Source organism: Volvox carteri, assembly GCF_000143455.1.
Source record: "Volvox carteri f. nagariensis unplaced genomic scaffold VOLCAscaffold_50, whole genome shotgun sequence".
Lineage (NCBI taxonomy): Eukaryota > Viridiplantae > Chlorophyta > Chlorophyceae > Chlamydomonadales > Volvocaceae > Volvox > Volvox carteri.
Window position 1 is genome coordinate 439,677 of NW_003307593.1, and position 16,207 is coordinate 455,883.

The 16,207-nt window shown below is 56.0% G+C and overlaps 1 protein-coding gene across 1 annotated transcript; it reads right to left on the minus strand.

Moving 5' to 3' along the window:
• Positions 1 to 298: 298 nt before the first annotated feature.
• VOLCADRAFT_96197 (uncharacterized protein) lies at positions 299 to 13,040 on the minus strand (the record flags this gene model as incomplete). The annotated part of the gene is made up of 20 exons (XM_002955294.1): positions 299 to 861; positions 934 to 1,343; positions 1,901 to 2,288; positions 2,875 to 2,915; positions 3,372 to 3,532; positions 3,696 to 3,723; positions 4,147 to 4,214; positions 4,636 to 4,789; positions 5,312 to 5,418; positions 6,020 to 6,233; positions 6,679 to 6,767; positions 7,358 to 7,430; positions 8,366 to 8,483; positions 8,899 to 8,941; positions 9,244 to 9,390; positions 11,184 to 11,238; positions 11,477 to 11,615; positions 11,842 to 11,915; positions 12,269 to 12,468; positions 12,993 to 13,040. The coding sequence occupies 20 exons, from the start codon at positions 13,038 to 13,040 to the stop codon at positions 299 to 301; spliced, it is 3,120 nt and encodes a 1,039-aa protein (XP_002955340.1).
• Between the last annotated feature and the right edge of the window lie 3,167 nt (positions 13,041 to 16,207).

A 16,207-nucleotide genomic window follows, 5' to 3' on the forward strand; every position in this document is an offset into this window, starting at 1 on the left:
ATTAAAATATTGCATCGCCCAAGGTTCTTCCCCCTTGCGTCAACATCAATGTCAATGACAGCAGCAGCAGCAGCAGCGGCAACAGCGGCAAATAAACTTGCATGAACAAGTCGCATGATGTCAGGTCCGTGAGGCAAATCAAATCGTTTTTCCGATTGTGTGTGTATGTGTGTGTGTGCGCGTGTGTTACAGTACGGAGACAGAACTGCAACCCCAGCTCGTCCGGTGCCACTCCCGCTCGCTTGGAGGCCTGACCTGCTGCCTGGTCCGCAGCACACCCGAGTCGCAAGGGGGGACCTCAAAGGGGATCAAAAGGGAAGCTGTCGCCGCCGCCGCCGCCGCCGCCCTGAGTGGAAGCCAGCGATGAGTTAGCCGCACCAAGCTGGGCCAAACCGGGCATGGCGGCAGCGGCAGCGCCGCCGCCGTTGCTGCTGCCGCCGCCGGCCGCCAGCAGCGGCAGCAGCGCCATGATTCTGATGCTCCTCGTAGCTCCGGGTGTGCGGGGGGAGCTCCGCCGGGGTGATAGGCACTCCGCTGCGACGTACTGCACATTGCCGCTTGAGGAAGCAATGGCGGCGGCCGCAGCGGCCGTGGCCGCGGCGGCGGCGGCAGCACGGCGTTCCGCCAGCATCCTTACGTCGGCGGCGGTGGCCAAAGCGCAGGACCCAGAACAGTGGCCGCCACCGATTCCAACTCCGCTCTGCCGCCGCTGCTGGTGTGCTAGTGCCAGCAAATATGACTGCGGCTCGGAACTGCGTTCGGCTTCCTTTGCTGGTTCAAGGTCCTGTTCACTTTCAAGTGGTTGTTGGTTACGGTAGTTGACGCGGTTGCGATCGCAACAGCCGCCCAGCGCAATGGATGCTGTGCCGAGTATGGGGCCACGGAGGTGGTGTCCGTTTGGGGAGGAGGGGGTGTCTGCGACGGCTGCCCTACCTGCGACGTGAACCTGGTGTTCAGACCCGAGAGGTCCCAGGATCGATTCCGAGCCGGGGCTACGCGGCGGTGCCATCGTGGTGGCGATGGTGCTGTGAGAGCCGATGGATAAACGCCGTACATGCTGGCGGCCGCCAACTCCGCCACCGCTGTCGAGGCCATCCCGTACAGCACGAACGCCCCCAAGAGGGTTAGACCGACGACTGAAGAATAACTGCGCCCCCGTATCAGGATGATACATTTTTGCGCCGATGCCGGTGTTGCCGGCACGAAATGGCTGTGGCGACGGCGGCCCCTCAGCGGCCGCAGCTAACAGCCCGCCGCCGCCGCCGCCAGCATATAGGAACAACTGCCGCAGGAGGGCAACCGGAGACCCATCACTGCCGCCGCCGCCGCCGCCGCCGCCAACGCTGCCACGACGGCCGCCGGGCCGCGCGTATGTCGTACACGTGTTCCGCCTACTGGAAGCAGAGCCTGCTGGGTTCCGGAGCCCCGGCGAGGTGAGCGCGTCCGGATCTCCTCGCCCCCCACACGCGTTACTCCCGCTCGCGAAACCGGCCCACGAAGTCTTGTTAATGCCAACACTACTCGTTATGCTACAGCTCCTACGGCCGCTGCCAATTGTTGCTACAGCCGCCGGGAACAAGGGGTTGGTGAAGTCTACCGGGGTTTCCCTGATGCCGCCGCCGCCGCCGCTGGCACTGCAAGCGCCTCGGCCAGCTGTTGATGCTGACGCTGCTGCCAGTGCTGCTGCCGTTATACCTATGCCTTGCCCGTCACACGCCAGCGCGATGGCTGGGAGCGCCTCGCCAGGGCCTTCATTCTGGAAGTCATCGCTGCCACTACCACCACCACCAAACATCCCGCCGGCTGCTGCTGCCGCTGCTGCTGCTGCCGCTACTGAGAGCAGCAGCTCATCAGTGTGAGCGGTGGAACCCGAGCTGGGGCGTCGCAGGGACGTACGTACCGCCGCCGCTGCCGGCTGCCGCGGGCTCTATCACCGCTACCCCGGTTGATCCTCACGCGGCGAAGCTGCGGAACCTGGTTCGCGCTGGAACCGCCGCTGTGCGCCGCCGCTGATGCCGCCGCCGCCGCCGCCGCCGCGGGCACATCCAGACCTCCGACTGACGCAACTGCCGCGACCACGGCGGCTGCTGCCGCCACCGCGTCAGCCGCCTCCACTGCCTCCTCCTCCTCCTCCTCCTCCTCCGCCAATTCCGCCACCTCCACGAGCCGTTGGTGCCGCTGCGGCTGTTTGTCAGCGGTGCACCTCAGCGCCGCCGCCGCCTCGCCGCCGCTGGTGGTCATTTCGGAGGGTAGCACGTCCCGGAACTGACCTAGGTTCGCCCTGGGCCCTACAGGCCCCATCATCGGTTCAAGGGGGGAAAGGAAAGAGAGGAGGACGGGATGGGGGAGTTCAAGAAGGGAAAGGTACATAGCGCATAGGTGATGTGGGCGGGTTGGAGCGAAGTGAAACCGAATGAGAGTTGGCGGTTTGCGTGCTTTGCAAAGGTGCAACTTGGTCAGTGAACGGGAGTGCGCGGGAGTGGAGACGTGTATAGGGGGTGAGCGGGCAGCCCGGGGGGGGGAGAAGCTAGACAGGGGATTATGGAGTAGGGGGAGGAAGGGGGAGAAGGGATAATGTGACCGAATTTGTTGGTCCGGTTGGCAATCAGCTGGCCTATGAGTGTTTGGCTGTCACCCGCACACACCCCCGCCTGGCTGCATGGATTTTCTCCGGGGGAGAAAACACCATTCTGAACCGTTATGCACCCATCGGCTGGTACGGATGACCACCAGCCACCCGCTTCACGTTTAACCTAATCGAGAAGCTGACGGTACGTGGGGGTATCGGCACAGTACAGTTACTGCATCACTGCATTACTGCATTTTTAACGGTATCAACTACCGCCCTCCTGTCCAAACCATCAACGAACTTACCTTTAAACCAGGTCTTGGCGCCGTACACCGGAAAGTAATACCTGTTGTTGGAAGAGTACGATTTTTCCGATCAGAGTATCAGCACATCATGTGGATTGCGGGTTGGAGGGAGCCGGGGCCCCGGGGCCCCTGAAGAACTCGCCAGCAGCGCACGGCCGTTCAAAAGGGGGATGTGTTCCCCCCTTTGTTAGACCGCATCCGGAGCTGATCCCCCGGGGCCCAGCTACAGAGAATCTCAGCAGCGCCACCCACCCGGCAGTGACCGGCGCGCCCTCGCGGCTTTAGCCCCATGTCCTGCACCCCGTGTCGCCCCCTGGTGGCCTACACCCTGATGGCGGCATCGCGCCGCCTAAGTCCCCATCGTGAAGGTGGTAATGCATGCATCGACAAAGTTGATGAAGGCCAAAGGCTCTCCCAAATAGTCCCCCCACCCTCCTCCCCCCACCCTCCTCCCGCCCGCCCTCCTCCCGGCCCCCCGCCCTCCCCCGTCAGCTCACCAGAGCAGCAGCAGCGCTACCACCCCCAGCACCATAGGGCCCGACCAGTTGCAGTTCTGGAGCGACACCGGGTACGTGGCCGGCAGCACGAAGAGGACCAGGACGGTGCACAGCCACAGAACCGTAAGCACGTTGTTCGCACAAGACAGGCTGGGCCGCACCTGGAAGGGCCCCGGGAGGAAGCGGCGCCGGCCCGTGGTTAGCCTGAACACCATCCACCCCGGGGAGAGCAGGAAGGCAACCAGGGAGGGCGGGAGGCAGGGCACGGAAGGGAAGGTTGAGGTTAAGGAAAAGAAGTGCGCGCGTCATTGGGAGCTCGCGAACCTCTGAGGTAAGGCGGTGGGTGAAGGGTCTGTGTGTGTGTGTGTATTGGGGAGGGAAGGAGGTGTGCAGTAGCTAGGGACTGGGTTGGATTTTGACAGATCTGGGCATTTAAAACAAAGTAGTATTGCAATCCCAGATACGGCGGCATAAGGCCTCTGAACGCGGACGACCCAGAGTGCACACAGGCTTTTCGAGTGTCGTGGTAGAGGGGAGAGGGGGAGAGGGGGAGGGGAGGGGGGGAAAGGGGAAGGGGAGAGGGGGAAAGGGGGAGGGGAGAGGGGGAGGGGAGAGGGGTCCAGCTAGCTGGACGCCATTCCGCTTATCTTCCCTCTTCTCCTCCTTCCAAGCTCCATGGGTCAATGGGTCACTAGTAACCACTTTTTTAAAAGCACCGCCCCACCCCGGGACAAAAGGACAAAAGGACAAAACGGCAAAACCACCCCATTCTCACTTAAAGACCACGGGCACCAGGTACGCCACGTAGCAGGCCAGTACGGCAAATGAGGTCACCGCTGAGAACTGGCGAGGCCAGGGGAAAGGCAAGTGGGGTGGGGGACGAGGGGGGGGAGCTTTCAGAACCTCTTAAGGCCATGGCGGTGGGGTGTATTCTTATGGTTTGTATGTGCACTTGCAGGGTGTGGGAGCCGTGTGGCCATTAGGCGGCGTTCTGCAAGGAGGGAGAGGAGCAGGACCGCACGAACAGTGCCCCCCCCCTGTCCGCCACTTTTACTTCGCGAAATTGTTGAGTGTAGGGAGTGCCCGCATTCACACAACCCTGAGCTCAACTCCATTCACACACACACACCCTTCACTCTCCGGGTCAGGATCCGCCTGCTTCTTCCTCCTCCCCTTCCTCACCCGCAACCCACCCACAACCCCCACCCGACACATACAAACACACACACCCTCCCCACTCTCCCGCCCCCCCCCAAACCCCCACCACGACACTATTGAAGCACATGGGTATCGACAGCGCCGCCGCCGCCGCCACCATGTACACATTCGCCCACACAGGGGCCCGGCTGCCGGGGTGCACTCGCGCCGCCAGCTGGGACAGGGGCACACCGCCGTCCCGGGCAAAGGCGTACAACATCCTGGAAGTGGGGAGAGAAAGTGTGTGTGTGTCCTGTGTATGTGTGTTCTGTGTGCGTGTGTGTCGTCCGTGTTGTGTGTGTTGCGTTGTATGTGCATACGGGGTGCATGACTTGAAAGGGGCATGTGAGGCACGGGAGGGCAGCACATGGTCAGAGCACCGGGGGGAAGCAGGGGGCCTGGGTGGCCGGCGGGCCATGAAACACGTCGGGGCGAGCACCGGGTAGGGGAGAAGTAGAGACGCAGGGCGGGCGTTTGGTGTTGTTATGGTTATGCCTTCCGTACGTACACGGCGACGGACGGTGAAGTCATCAAGACAGATGGTGAAGTCATCAAGACAGATAAGTATTGGATGCGACGGTGTGGCAGGGATGATGACTAGTGCTGTTGCTGGGTAACCCCCAGCAGCTGCATGCAGTTGCATACGGCCCCCCCCCACCTGGGTCAACCCCCGCCACTGCTCACGGCATCCATGGTGTAACCGCTTAATGTACGAATGTGTGGTACTGCATGTCGTCACCTACCTGGCGTTGTTCGCCAAAGCCTGGAAGCTGCAGAAGTACGTCCCCACGATTGGCATCGCGAATAAGGCCCCGCTGCTGCTGAAGGGGACGTCCACCCCGTCGAGCATCTAAGTGAGGGGACCAAGGGGAGGGGGGCCAAGGGGAGGGGGGCCAAGGGGAGGGGGGCCAAGGGGAGGGGGGCCAAGGGGAGGGGGACAATGTGCATGTGTGTTTTAGGGCTGGCGGAATGTCCGGGGGTTCTCGGACCCCGAACACCACGGGGGGTTAGAAGATCAGGCCACGTAAGCCACCAGTACCGTACTTCCTCGCCGCTGGGAGATTTCAACACTACTCGGCACACCTAGTTTGTTTGGTGTTGCTCCCGTCCTGTGCTTGCCGGTGCAAACACCTCCCCCACCCCCACTGCACCACTATCGTTCCATCATACCATCCATACGCTTCGCGCCCTATCTCGTACCCCCCCCACAAACATTGCTGTCACACACACACACACACACACACACACGTGCTGCTCTCCCCACGGATGCGCGTGCAGTGCTGCTCCACGCAGTCCGGGTTCGAAAGCAAACACGCGCCTGCTCGTCCTGCGCCGCTCACAACCGAACTCCCAGCCACTATCAACCACCCTAACCACCACTCCAACTGTCCCAACGGAACACGCGGAACCCTAACAAAAGCAAACCCCCCCGAATTCCCCAATGCACCAACCTGCACCAGCATCTTGAGCACCATATTGTCCTGTCCGCTAGGGTCGAATTTAATGGACTCATCCACCTTGACCACGACCAGGGTCAGCATCAGCACGAAGCCGCACAGCCCGGCGCCCAGGATGGACAGCAGCATGGCGGCAGGGACAACCAGCTCGGCATGGAGCGTCTCCTCCGCCACGTGAGCAGCTCCGTCGTACCCTGTAAAGCTCCACCTGGTGCCGTACAAAGATGTACACATAAAGGAACGTGTTGCGAGATCAAAACAACCCGATTACTATGTATTGTACGTACATGCAATACGAGGGCACAGACAAGGAGAGAAAGGAGGTAAGGGGGGAGTTCGCTGGCACCTTCGCAGCACAAGAAGTCATAACGTAGAAAACACGTTTTCCCGTCATGCGCTATTCATCACACGCCATCAGCCATCACGGACCAGGCAGATGGACAGCAGCATATTTGAAACGGAATGAAGTTTAGAAAGAATATCAGAAATAGAAGAAATACCGTAGCATGGAAAGCTACATGTACCACACAGACAGCACTGCACAGCGGCTGACGCCCCCACTCCCCTGCCAAGACAGGTTTGCCAAGACAGATTTGCGCTGGCATGAATGTCGGCTGGCATACATATATATCCACACGCCCAACATGACTCACTGCGCCATCAGGATGCCGAGCAGCACGGTGTACAGCGGGCTGGTGATGCCAGTGAGTGTGCTGTCCGACTGCCAGGACGTGAAGACGTACTGCGTACGGCAGCAATCAATCGTAAGGCTAGTCAGTAGTCACAGCACGACACAGCGCAATGTGCTCATCCTTGTTTCACACTCCTCCGCACATCGCAGCGGGCAGGGGTTGCTAGGAAAGCGGGGAGAAGAAAAGATGAAGGAAGCTTTTCCAGGCTGATCCGGCGTGTCTGGATCTTTTGTCTCGTTCGAAGGGAAGGGATGTTCGTGTTCTGTGAGTTCCCGTAAGTCGTCAATCAACGTTTTTGCCCTGCGCCGAAACGAGTTCAGTCCGCTGCCCCCTGGTTACACGCTGCACATTGAAGCCCCGCCCTTGGCCCCGGCCCGAAATGTTAAGAGTCGCGGAGGTGGCGGATGTCCGGGTGCTACCCCGGATAAGATAAGGCCCAGATGTGCATGCAGGGGCACAGAAGAGCCGCCGGGGAGGGGGCCCCACTCGGCGCCCCGTGGCCTTCCTTTCATACACACATCCCCCTCATCCCCCTCATCGCCTCTCCCCGTCTGCCTCTCTCCAGATCCGCCACCCCCCACGGGAGGCCATTTGAGGACGAGCCCCCGGGAGCTTGGGTAGCTCGCTGCCCCAGCCTCACCTCTACAGGCTGCCTCTTGGGCGCTAGGAGCAGGAGAGCAAAGCAGAAGCCCAGCAGCGCGATGATGTGCCAACTGGCGGGTTCGGGGGAGGCGGGAGGCGGGGGGAAGGACAAGAGCAGTTGTGCCCGGGGTGAGGAAAGGAAAGCTGCCCCCGGTGTTAGCGCGGACGCAGGTGGTGGATAGCGACTGCTGGGTGCCGTGGTTAATGAATGCGTCCCGTACCTGTACCGCATGTTGTCGTAAGGTACGGAAAAAGGGGAGGAGGGGGAGGAGGAGGAGGGGGGGGAGGAGGGGGAGGCAGAGAGAGCGGCAACGCAAGGAAATACAAAACACGTGCTGTCGGTTTGATGAGATGACTCCTCCCCCCCGGGGAACCGACCGCGGTAAAAACAAGTGATACAAAAGGACAAACCACGCCAGGAAACACGGCATGCACCTGTCCGAGCTAGGCGACGGGGCACCTTGAGCCAACCACGCTAAAAATCCCCATACATACATACATACATACATATAGGCAGGTGGCCGGCAGAAGTTAAGGCCTGGCTCCTGTTCCAGGACGACCCGGGTTCAAATTCGCCTGCCGACCTCTCGGGTGTTTGAGAGGTGTTGAGATGGGAGGTGGCCCCCCATCTTGGGGACGGGTAGGACGTGATATTATCAACTTGCGAGCTGACCAGGAACTAAGTTGAGGCGCCGTTGATCCGCTAGGTTAGGTTGGATGCTAATGGTGAGTTGCTGAACCCAACGAATACATCCTGAAATCGGATTGGGTGAATGGATTAGGGTGCCCCTCTCGCAGGGGAGAGCAGGGAACTGCCTCGGGAAAGGGGGCCGCTGGTGAAGCTATACCACCCTGTCACGACATACGTACTATATTCCCAAGGTATTCTATCGCCTGAACTCCCTTCATATCTCTGCAGTTAGGTCTTCTAAAACGTCATCACTTCTTCAATGCTGTACCGCTCCACCTCTTCTTCTGCCGTTTCTCCTATACCCCTTCAACTCACAAGGCCCCCAAGGTGGTGAGGTAGGACGTCACGCGGGCGGATCCGCAATTGAGAATGCACACCGTCGCCAAGGTCGCCAGCAGGATGCCCAGACGTTTAGTCGGGCCGAGGACGATGCCTGCAAGGCACAATCAAGTCAAGGTGGTGTTGTGTGTGGGAGGGGGAAAGACGAACCACAAACGAGTGAAGCTGCTGCTGAGGGGGAGGGAAAAGGACAAGATAAGGAAAGCCGCCAAACCCAGGGAGGAAAGTGAGCCCAGGGCTTCCGGGCTCCCTTAGGTATTCTCCGCCTTAACCCCCTGGCAACCGAAACGACTCTGGCAAAGAAAAACCACCTTAGGCCCTAGGTCCGTTAGCTCGAAACCGACCCTTCAAACAACCCACCCCTCCGCCGAACCACAAAACGCCCAGGTGCATGAAGCGATCAACCAGCCTCAAGCTCCCCCCCCGGGTGTTCACCCATGCCATCCTAGCCTAGCACAGCAGCAGTGTGTACGCACTCCGTGCACACGGACTAGGCAGCCCGCACACACCGTACTGTTGCTCCAGGGCGACGTCCACGAGTCCAACGAACGTCTTCAGGAGAGGTTGAGTGAGAAGGATGTAGAGGCCGAGGGACCATGGAAATACGGGAATGGAAATACGAAGGGTACGGGGAAAGTACGGAGCGGCTGTACGAAAAAAGAGTGGGTGTATGAAAAGGATTGACGATCTAGAGGGCATTAAAAAAATGGATCAGGGGAGTGGAAATGAGTTGTGGCGGGCTTGGAACAACGAGAAGTGGTGTACGTATGTATGTGAGCATGCCGGGGCACACGCATGAAAATGCACAGTTGCACTCCGCACACGCAAGAATCTCAGACGGACGTCGAACTCACATAGGTGGCGGATGCGGACAGCGCGGACTGTCCCAAGGTCATGAGCCAGCCTGTCAGGAAGCAGGTCAGGTTCCGGAGCCGAGGTGGTGCCATCTTGTACGACCAGTAGTACAGCGCGCCAGAAGTTGGATAAGCAGATGCCATTTCCTGAGAGATGCAAGAAACAATCGCAACTTTATAAAGATATTAGGACGGCGTGGCGGAAAGTTGGGATGACATAGATGTTATGGAAATGCGTGTTGGCGTGGTGGGAGGTTTCTAGACCCAAGTTATGGACTGCCTATTTAGGCTACTACTTCCGTTTCCCCTGAAATGTCCTTTTTGGCTAGAGTTAACCGGCCACTACCTGAACCGTATAGATAGCGCAAAAACCATTATAGCCGTTGTGAAATACTTTTATGCCTGTTAGATTATTTATGGCGCACTTGAAAAACGCACCTTCAAGAACTTGATCCGTGAAACGACGTGTCTGTATAATAAATATAAGTCTGTGTCAAATAATACAAATCTGATTGGCTAAACCCTGTTGTGTTTAGTAATAAAATTGACCGCAGCGATGTCGCTAGATGCAACTAGTGAACAGCTTGATTTGCTCGAATGCATGAGTTGCACGTCTCGGCAGTTCAGCACTTCAGCAGCACTCCAGAAGAATTTAGGAGGAACGATAACCATGATAATAACAATACATTCAATTCATAAAAACTAGTTATCAATGGCCAAAACAGGCCACAGGAGCTACTGCAGCCCCAATCTACAATCTACTTTCATACTCACGTCCCATAGTGTCCCTCGGTCCTGAAGCCTTGCGGCCCCTGGTGGTGCTTCGAACGCCTCCGCAGCATCGTTCTTCGCGCGCTTTCAGCTCTCGTACTACATTGTATGGCGTCCCTGAGTCGGGTCGCGTCAATCGACCCTCTGCTGTCCGTTCTTTTTTTCCTCGCCCTTTGATCGCAGCCTTCGCCCTCCGCGTGCCTCCTTGCTTATTTCACTCCCTTCTGCCGCTTTCCTGTCTACCCAGCCCGCCCAGCACTGTCCTTATGCGGCCACAGTCATCGTCGCAACCTCGAAGTAAACTTCCTTTGTGATCGCAAATAAATTAAATATATTATTATTTCATATATAATAAGAGTAAATGAATTTACCATATAGTTGCATGCAGTCATTGGGAAAAACTATTGATAATACAATACAGAACCTATATGAATAATAAAGAATACTATAAATTTCACCGTTTGGTGGATGATCCTTACCTAACATTTCATCAACTTTAACTTCTTTGGCGGCTGCTACAATAGTATCAACATCGATTGCTATATTAACACTACCGAATATGTGCACTACCTGGTTAGTAGTTTCTACATGTAAATCATAATCCGGTGCTAGCTTATAATTCCTAACCTCTTTCGCTTCTTTAAAGGTGATTCCATCAATATCAAGGGCAAAACCTGCCTCTTCACCTTTAACGATGACCCTTTTGATGCTAGAGGAATAAATGCATTACCAATATTATCACAACCCAATTGGTATATTCAACAGGCTGAGCTTCCTTTTTTAAAATAGGGCCAGGGGCAGCAATTATTTCCAAAATAGCCATAGAATAAGTAATAAATTTCTAACTAAAAATTTTCCTTATTATAATACAAATATATCCTTGGGTAAATATAGAAAAAAAAACTTCTTAAGTTATTCAAACGGCTTAACCACAACCATAATCACAGCAATTACCATAAAAATTACAGGGTTTGTAAGTAAGTTCTTATCACTGGGCAAGTCATCAGTAGCGGAAAATTTAACCACCAAGCCCAAAAGTGTTCAGAGGATGACGTCCCCCAGCGTCATTTCTTCCTTCACCCCGCACGGGTTTTAATTTAATTGTAAGGCATACACACTTGAGACTATTCATACACTATGCAACAGCCCCCTGTTGGTGGACTTCTCACCGCCAGGCTGAGACCCACGGACAGCGTCAGCGCCATCACCGCTATCCAGCCCCACCTGCGGTACAATTACGACGCACCGTACGGTACGGCAGGGTTACGACAATCTGTCACTGAGTGCAGTCGGCTCCCCACATGCCTAGATGTACAGTAACAGACTTACAGTCCGATAACCCGCTAAGAAAGGCGCAGCACAAGCAGAGCAAAGAACTATACGCATTCGCGTTTGCATGTGCCTGCCGTACCGCCTCCCTGCAGCTTCCCCTCCTCAGGTGCAGAAAGTCTGCCCGACTTACGTCATCACGATGGGGCCGCCGTACGTAAAGCCGATACCGATGCCATATGGGCCTGCGGGGATTTTGGGTCCGCAGAAAGTGTTTTCGGAGCCGGCGCGGGAGCTGAATCCCGTCTCAAGCAGGATACCTAGGCGCTCAGCTGCACTTGGGCGAGATGGGGGCATGACATAACGGTGGGGCACGTGTATGGCTTGTAACCGACTTCCCAGCTATGATGCGGCCAGGGTCAGCTCCGCTTCCCTTACACCCTGTTTTCCTGCGTTACAATCCTCCTTCCCTGCGCCCTGTCGTTTTCTGGCGTCCTGCAATGCCCTTTCCATGCTGCAGCCCCACGGTTGCCTGGGACCCCGCACCCACCCACCCACCCACCCACCCATCCAAGGCTGCGAAGCTGCTGAGCACGTTAAAGTTGCATCCGAAGCAGTTGAAGAGAGTAAGCCTGCAGTTTGGTGGGCGGGTTGACGTAAAGGAAAGATGCCGTAAAATGAAAGAGATCGTGAAAGCAGAATGCCGTACAGACCACTTGACGCAATACAGATATGGTTGAACGGACTCGGAGGGCTGGTTCAAACATGAGTACGAACAAGAGAGGGAGAAAGAACACTGAAACTGGGAATCTGGAGTGAACGACATCCTCAATGCATGGCGCGAAAAAGGATAGTTGTTATTTCCTAGACACGGCGTTGGGAACTGTGCGGTGCAATGGCTCAGGAAGTGACGGCCTGGCTTACAGACATGGGCAGAAACGCAGCCAGTAACGCAAAAACACATTACACCTAACCACTCACTCACTCGCGAGCCAGCTCCTGCCGGTATCCCATCATCTGCAGCTTAACTGTATCAGTGTTGCCGCGGCGGCGGGGGCCCCCGGCAAAATTAAACGAGGCGCGACCGCCCGGGGGGGCTGGGTTGCGGCCTGTCCACCGCTTGCACTGTGAAACTGGGTCCATTTTGTCTCTATCCCTGTCCTTGTGTGTGAGGCAGCTGTTGTCCTGCAGCGATGCAGTACAACATAACGAGCAGCACGCCAGGATGGAACTTTCCCCAACCCACAGTTCGAGGCGAAGCGGAAGGGAGGGTTCAGTGCAGACGGGTGCGGATCTGGAGACGGAGGGGCGCGGGGGCACCTGCTGCTGCTGTTGAAAACCTGAATGCTTCATAAGATAGCGAGTTTCGCCTGCCCGCGAGGAAGGACTCCAGCGGAAGTAGACCGTGAGAGATTGAGACCGTATGAAGACGACCTCGAACACAACGCTGGGTTGCGCTCAATTATATGCCGCGGACCTCAGGCCCTTACATCGGCCTGGAGGCCAACCCAGCCGCCCCGTTGCACGCATTAACGCCAATTGATAGATTGAGATTCTCCATTGCAGATGCCAAGGCTGGTATGAACCCCTGTAGCAGCGTCTGCGTGGATACTGTGCCTAACGCTGGCAGGTCCACATGATGTACATACTGTTCCCGTCCCGAATTGTCTTCCACCGCAGCCTGTGTTACATATTATGACTATACTTACTGAAGGCGCGGAGAAGACCGTGGACTCCTTTCCGCTCAACCTCGCCATCGCATAAGTAAACACGGGCCCCGACACCGCAGCAAAAGGGTACTGGACAGTAGGATCAAGAAGGTGTTTTATAAACTGACAGATGTTACGTCATTTCTGCATTCTATTGCACATACGCTATAAACACGTGTTATGATAAAAAGTAACATATTCTGGTGAAGGAAACATAACAGTTTGATTACTTCAAGGCTATAACATGCATACGTAAATGCAAATTTGTTAGGCTTCCTGAACATTGTTCCAAATTCCAACTTTCCGATGCTGCCGGACAGCCACCGGAAATTGTAACCGAACGGTTACGCGCATCGCTCGTGACCTAACTGGCATCCAAGCTGAATTAAGGTGACAAAACTTGTTAATCTGGCTTATGTAAACACTTCTTCTGAACGTGTTGAGTCGTTGCCCGGATCGTGCGCATTTGTTGCACTGTTGGGATTTCCTCCCAAATCGTAAAGCGTAGGGCTACAAGAAGCGCTTCATGTAAATTAACGAATCTGCAAGTAAAAAACCACCAACCCCTTTCAGAGGCATGAGTCATTACGCCTCGCGTTGCGGTACTGTTCGCAAGTTTGCCGTCGTTTAGGAACGTAACCCCACCTAGTTTGGTATACCCAGCGTCCTAACTATGCCAATGCAAAAGTATCTGGGCTACGAGAAGCCCGGGGCAGGCACCCGTCTAAGGTCCCTTCCTTCAAGTCGTTTCTGGAGTAGCTTCTAATTGCACAATTACGATGCGAGACTGCGTAGAAAGATGTACTTATGGAGTGCTTTCGCCTAGTGGCCTAGCAGCCTTCGACAGTACGGTTAGGCTCGTAAATTTTGGACACAGGGCAGATTCCGGCCGGAATCCGCGGACACTATACTTGCCTTGAGTCAACAGGTAATCTCGCGTGCGCGCTTCCCTCGCGAGGTGTACCGATGGCGTCTGAGTAGCTTTGACCTCCGCTCTAGCTTTGACTAACAAGGACCGACCGCCGCAGCTACGCCGCGATTTCGTCACAGCTTTTGGAGGAAAGCATCCGGGCCAGTCGGTAGGTTCTACTTGTGGACACGGCGGTTACAAATGCTAGCGCCACTGAGTTGAGGGCAAGCTACCGGACAGGCGGACACGAATCACGGACTCAAACAACCCCTAAAAAGGCACTGCGCATACAGGATCCGCCGCCCGCAGCTACATGCCTTAGGGTCCATTACGCCTAGCCTGCAACAACGACCAAGCGAAGAGACCGCGTAATGCGCGGTTGCGCTCCCGTCACGCTCGACCGCTTGGGGATGACGGGATGAACGCAGTGGAGCTTTAGGATTTGACGTTCGGTATGATAAACGGTGCTGAACATGCCGCGGGAAAGCGTTAATCAAAGAGAATAGCTATTCCCTCGCTAGACATGATTCGTTGTGCGCCTGTTAGCTGCCGATTCGATTCGCTAGCGCGGTCCTCAACGCGGCTTTCCCCTGGGACACCCCTTCAACGCGTAAGAATTTGACGAAAAGAAGTGAATAAAGGCATTACCTTGGACTTTTTGCGAGAATGTCTTTCATATCCCTTACTGCTACTTATGTCGGCATTCTCCATTTCAGATACCTTCAGTAACCACCACTATGGGTTGTAAGACAAGGAGGTTGCACCTGCAAAACGGCGGAAGAGTGCGGAAACCGTAACCCCCGAGGTTTCCGCGCCAACCGCTCAGCTTTTTTCATGTTGACGGATACCGGTTACTGCACGGCCCATGACCTGAACTAAGCATTGCGCAAACGCTCCTTATGCTTAGGTCGGTGCTTCGGTCCAAACCTAGAACCTGGGGCGTTCCGTTCGCTCAATGGCCATGGGCCGTCCAGCAACCCTACAGCTGCGCCAGCGCCCACAAACGCTCGTAACCCCGTTACGCCTGCTGAGCACCGCGTCCCGGACACACCATTCAGTCCCGCGCACAGGTCATGGCATGCATTACGATCATACATCATTAATAAAAGTATGTTTCGTATATTGCAGGCGGGTGGACAATTGTAATAGTTTACGTACGGTATAGTACGATACAGTACAGTTGTAACAGTTTATAACACTAATACATCGGTGTCTACAACACACGCACTAAGGCGGGTGTTGGTATGCGGCCGCTCGCATAGTGACAGGGCGCACAGAGGCTGCGATTTGTCTACAGGTGTTGGTTGTATTGCCATAAACCAGGCTATCCATACGCATCAATTAGGCTCCATAAGCGGGTAAGCCCCATTCGCCGCCATTATGAAATTGGCAAACGCGATTAAATACATAGGACAGCGTATGCATGTGCCCCGAATGTACTACAAAAGTGACATTGCAGCTGTGGGTTACAGCCTGTGGGCACGCGGCCGGGCAGCAGACGGCACAGCGCTGGCGGCATATGAAGCAGGACGCGAATCCGATGCTTCGGCTTTTGGCGAAACGGAGTTTTACACGCCGGGGGCTGCTGGCGCTTGTGCTTGCCTCGCTGGCCCCACCATCCTCTTCCGTATCTTGCATAAAGGAGTTGTCCTTACCGTTGATGGCCGGCAACGACAGCATGCATGTGTGTGTCGATGGATGTGCGTGTCAAACCCTAGAGCAATAATTGCCTTTTCGAGTACACCGCCTCTGAAAGCGATATCCAACAATTTACGGTGATGGACGGGTGTGCTGGCGAGGCGAGAAAGGGGACGGGTCAATAGATTGCCTGCAGGTAAACGACACCGTAACCGCGCCGTGAAGAAGCTTCTCGCACAACTATAAGGGCATCCCCAAGGACTTGACATCCCTAGCACCATAACGTGGAGACATTCAAGAAAACACGGCAAGTGTGATAATGCCGCCGCTAACGCATACACGGTGGGCCAAGGACAAACAACTTCGCAATGAAGTGCAGCAGCAAAGCGCAAACATTGGCTGGCCAAAGATCAGCGCAATAAACACCTACACGGACACGCACATCATCCCATCATGACACCCCTGCAGAGCTCGACTAGTGCTTGGAAACCAGCACTATGCTGCCCACCAGCCAGCCATCCTGTGAGCTAGATGAACAGCTAACCTTCAGACAACACGGCCACCCCGCCAGGGTTCTTCACCAGGGTACCCAAAAATATCGGTCGTGTCCGAAACCCTCTGAATAACCTTTCGGGGCCCTTTCCGAAAGTTTCCCTGTCAGCCTGAC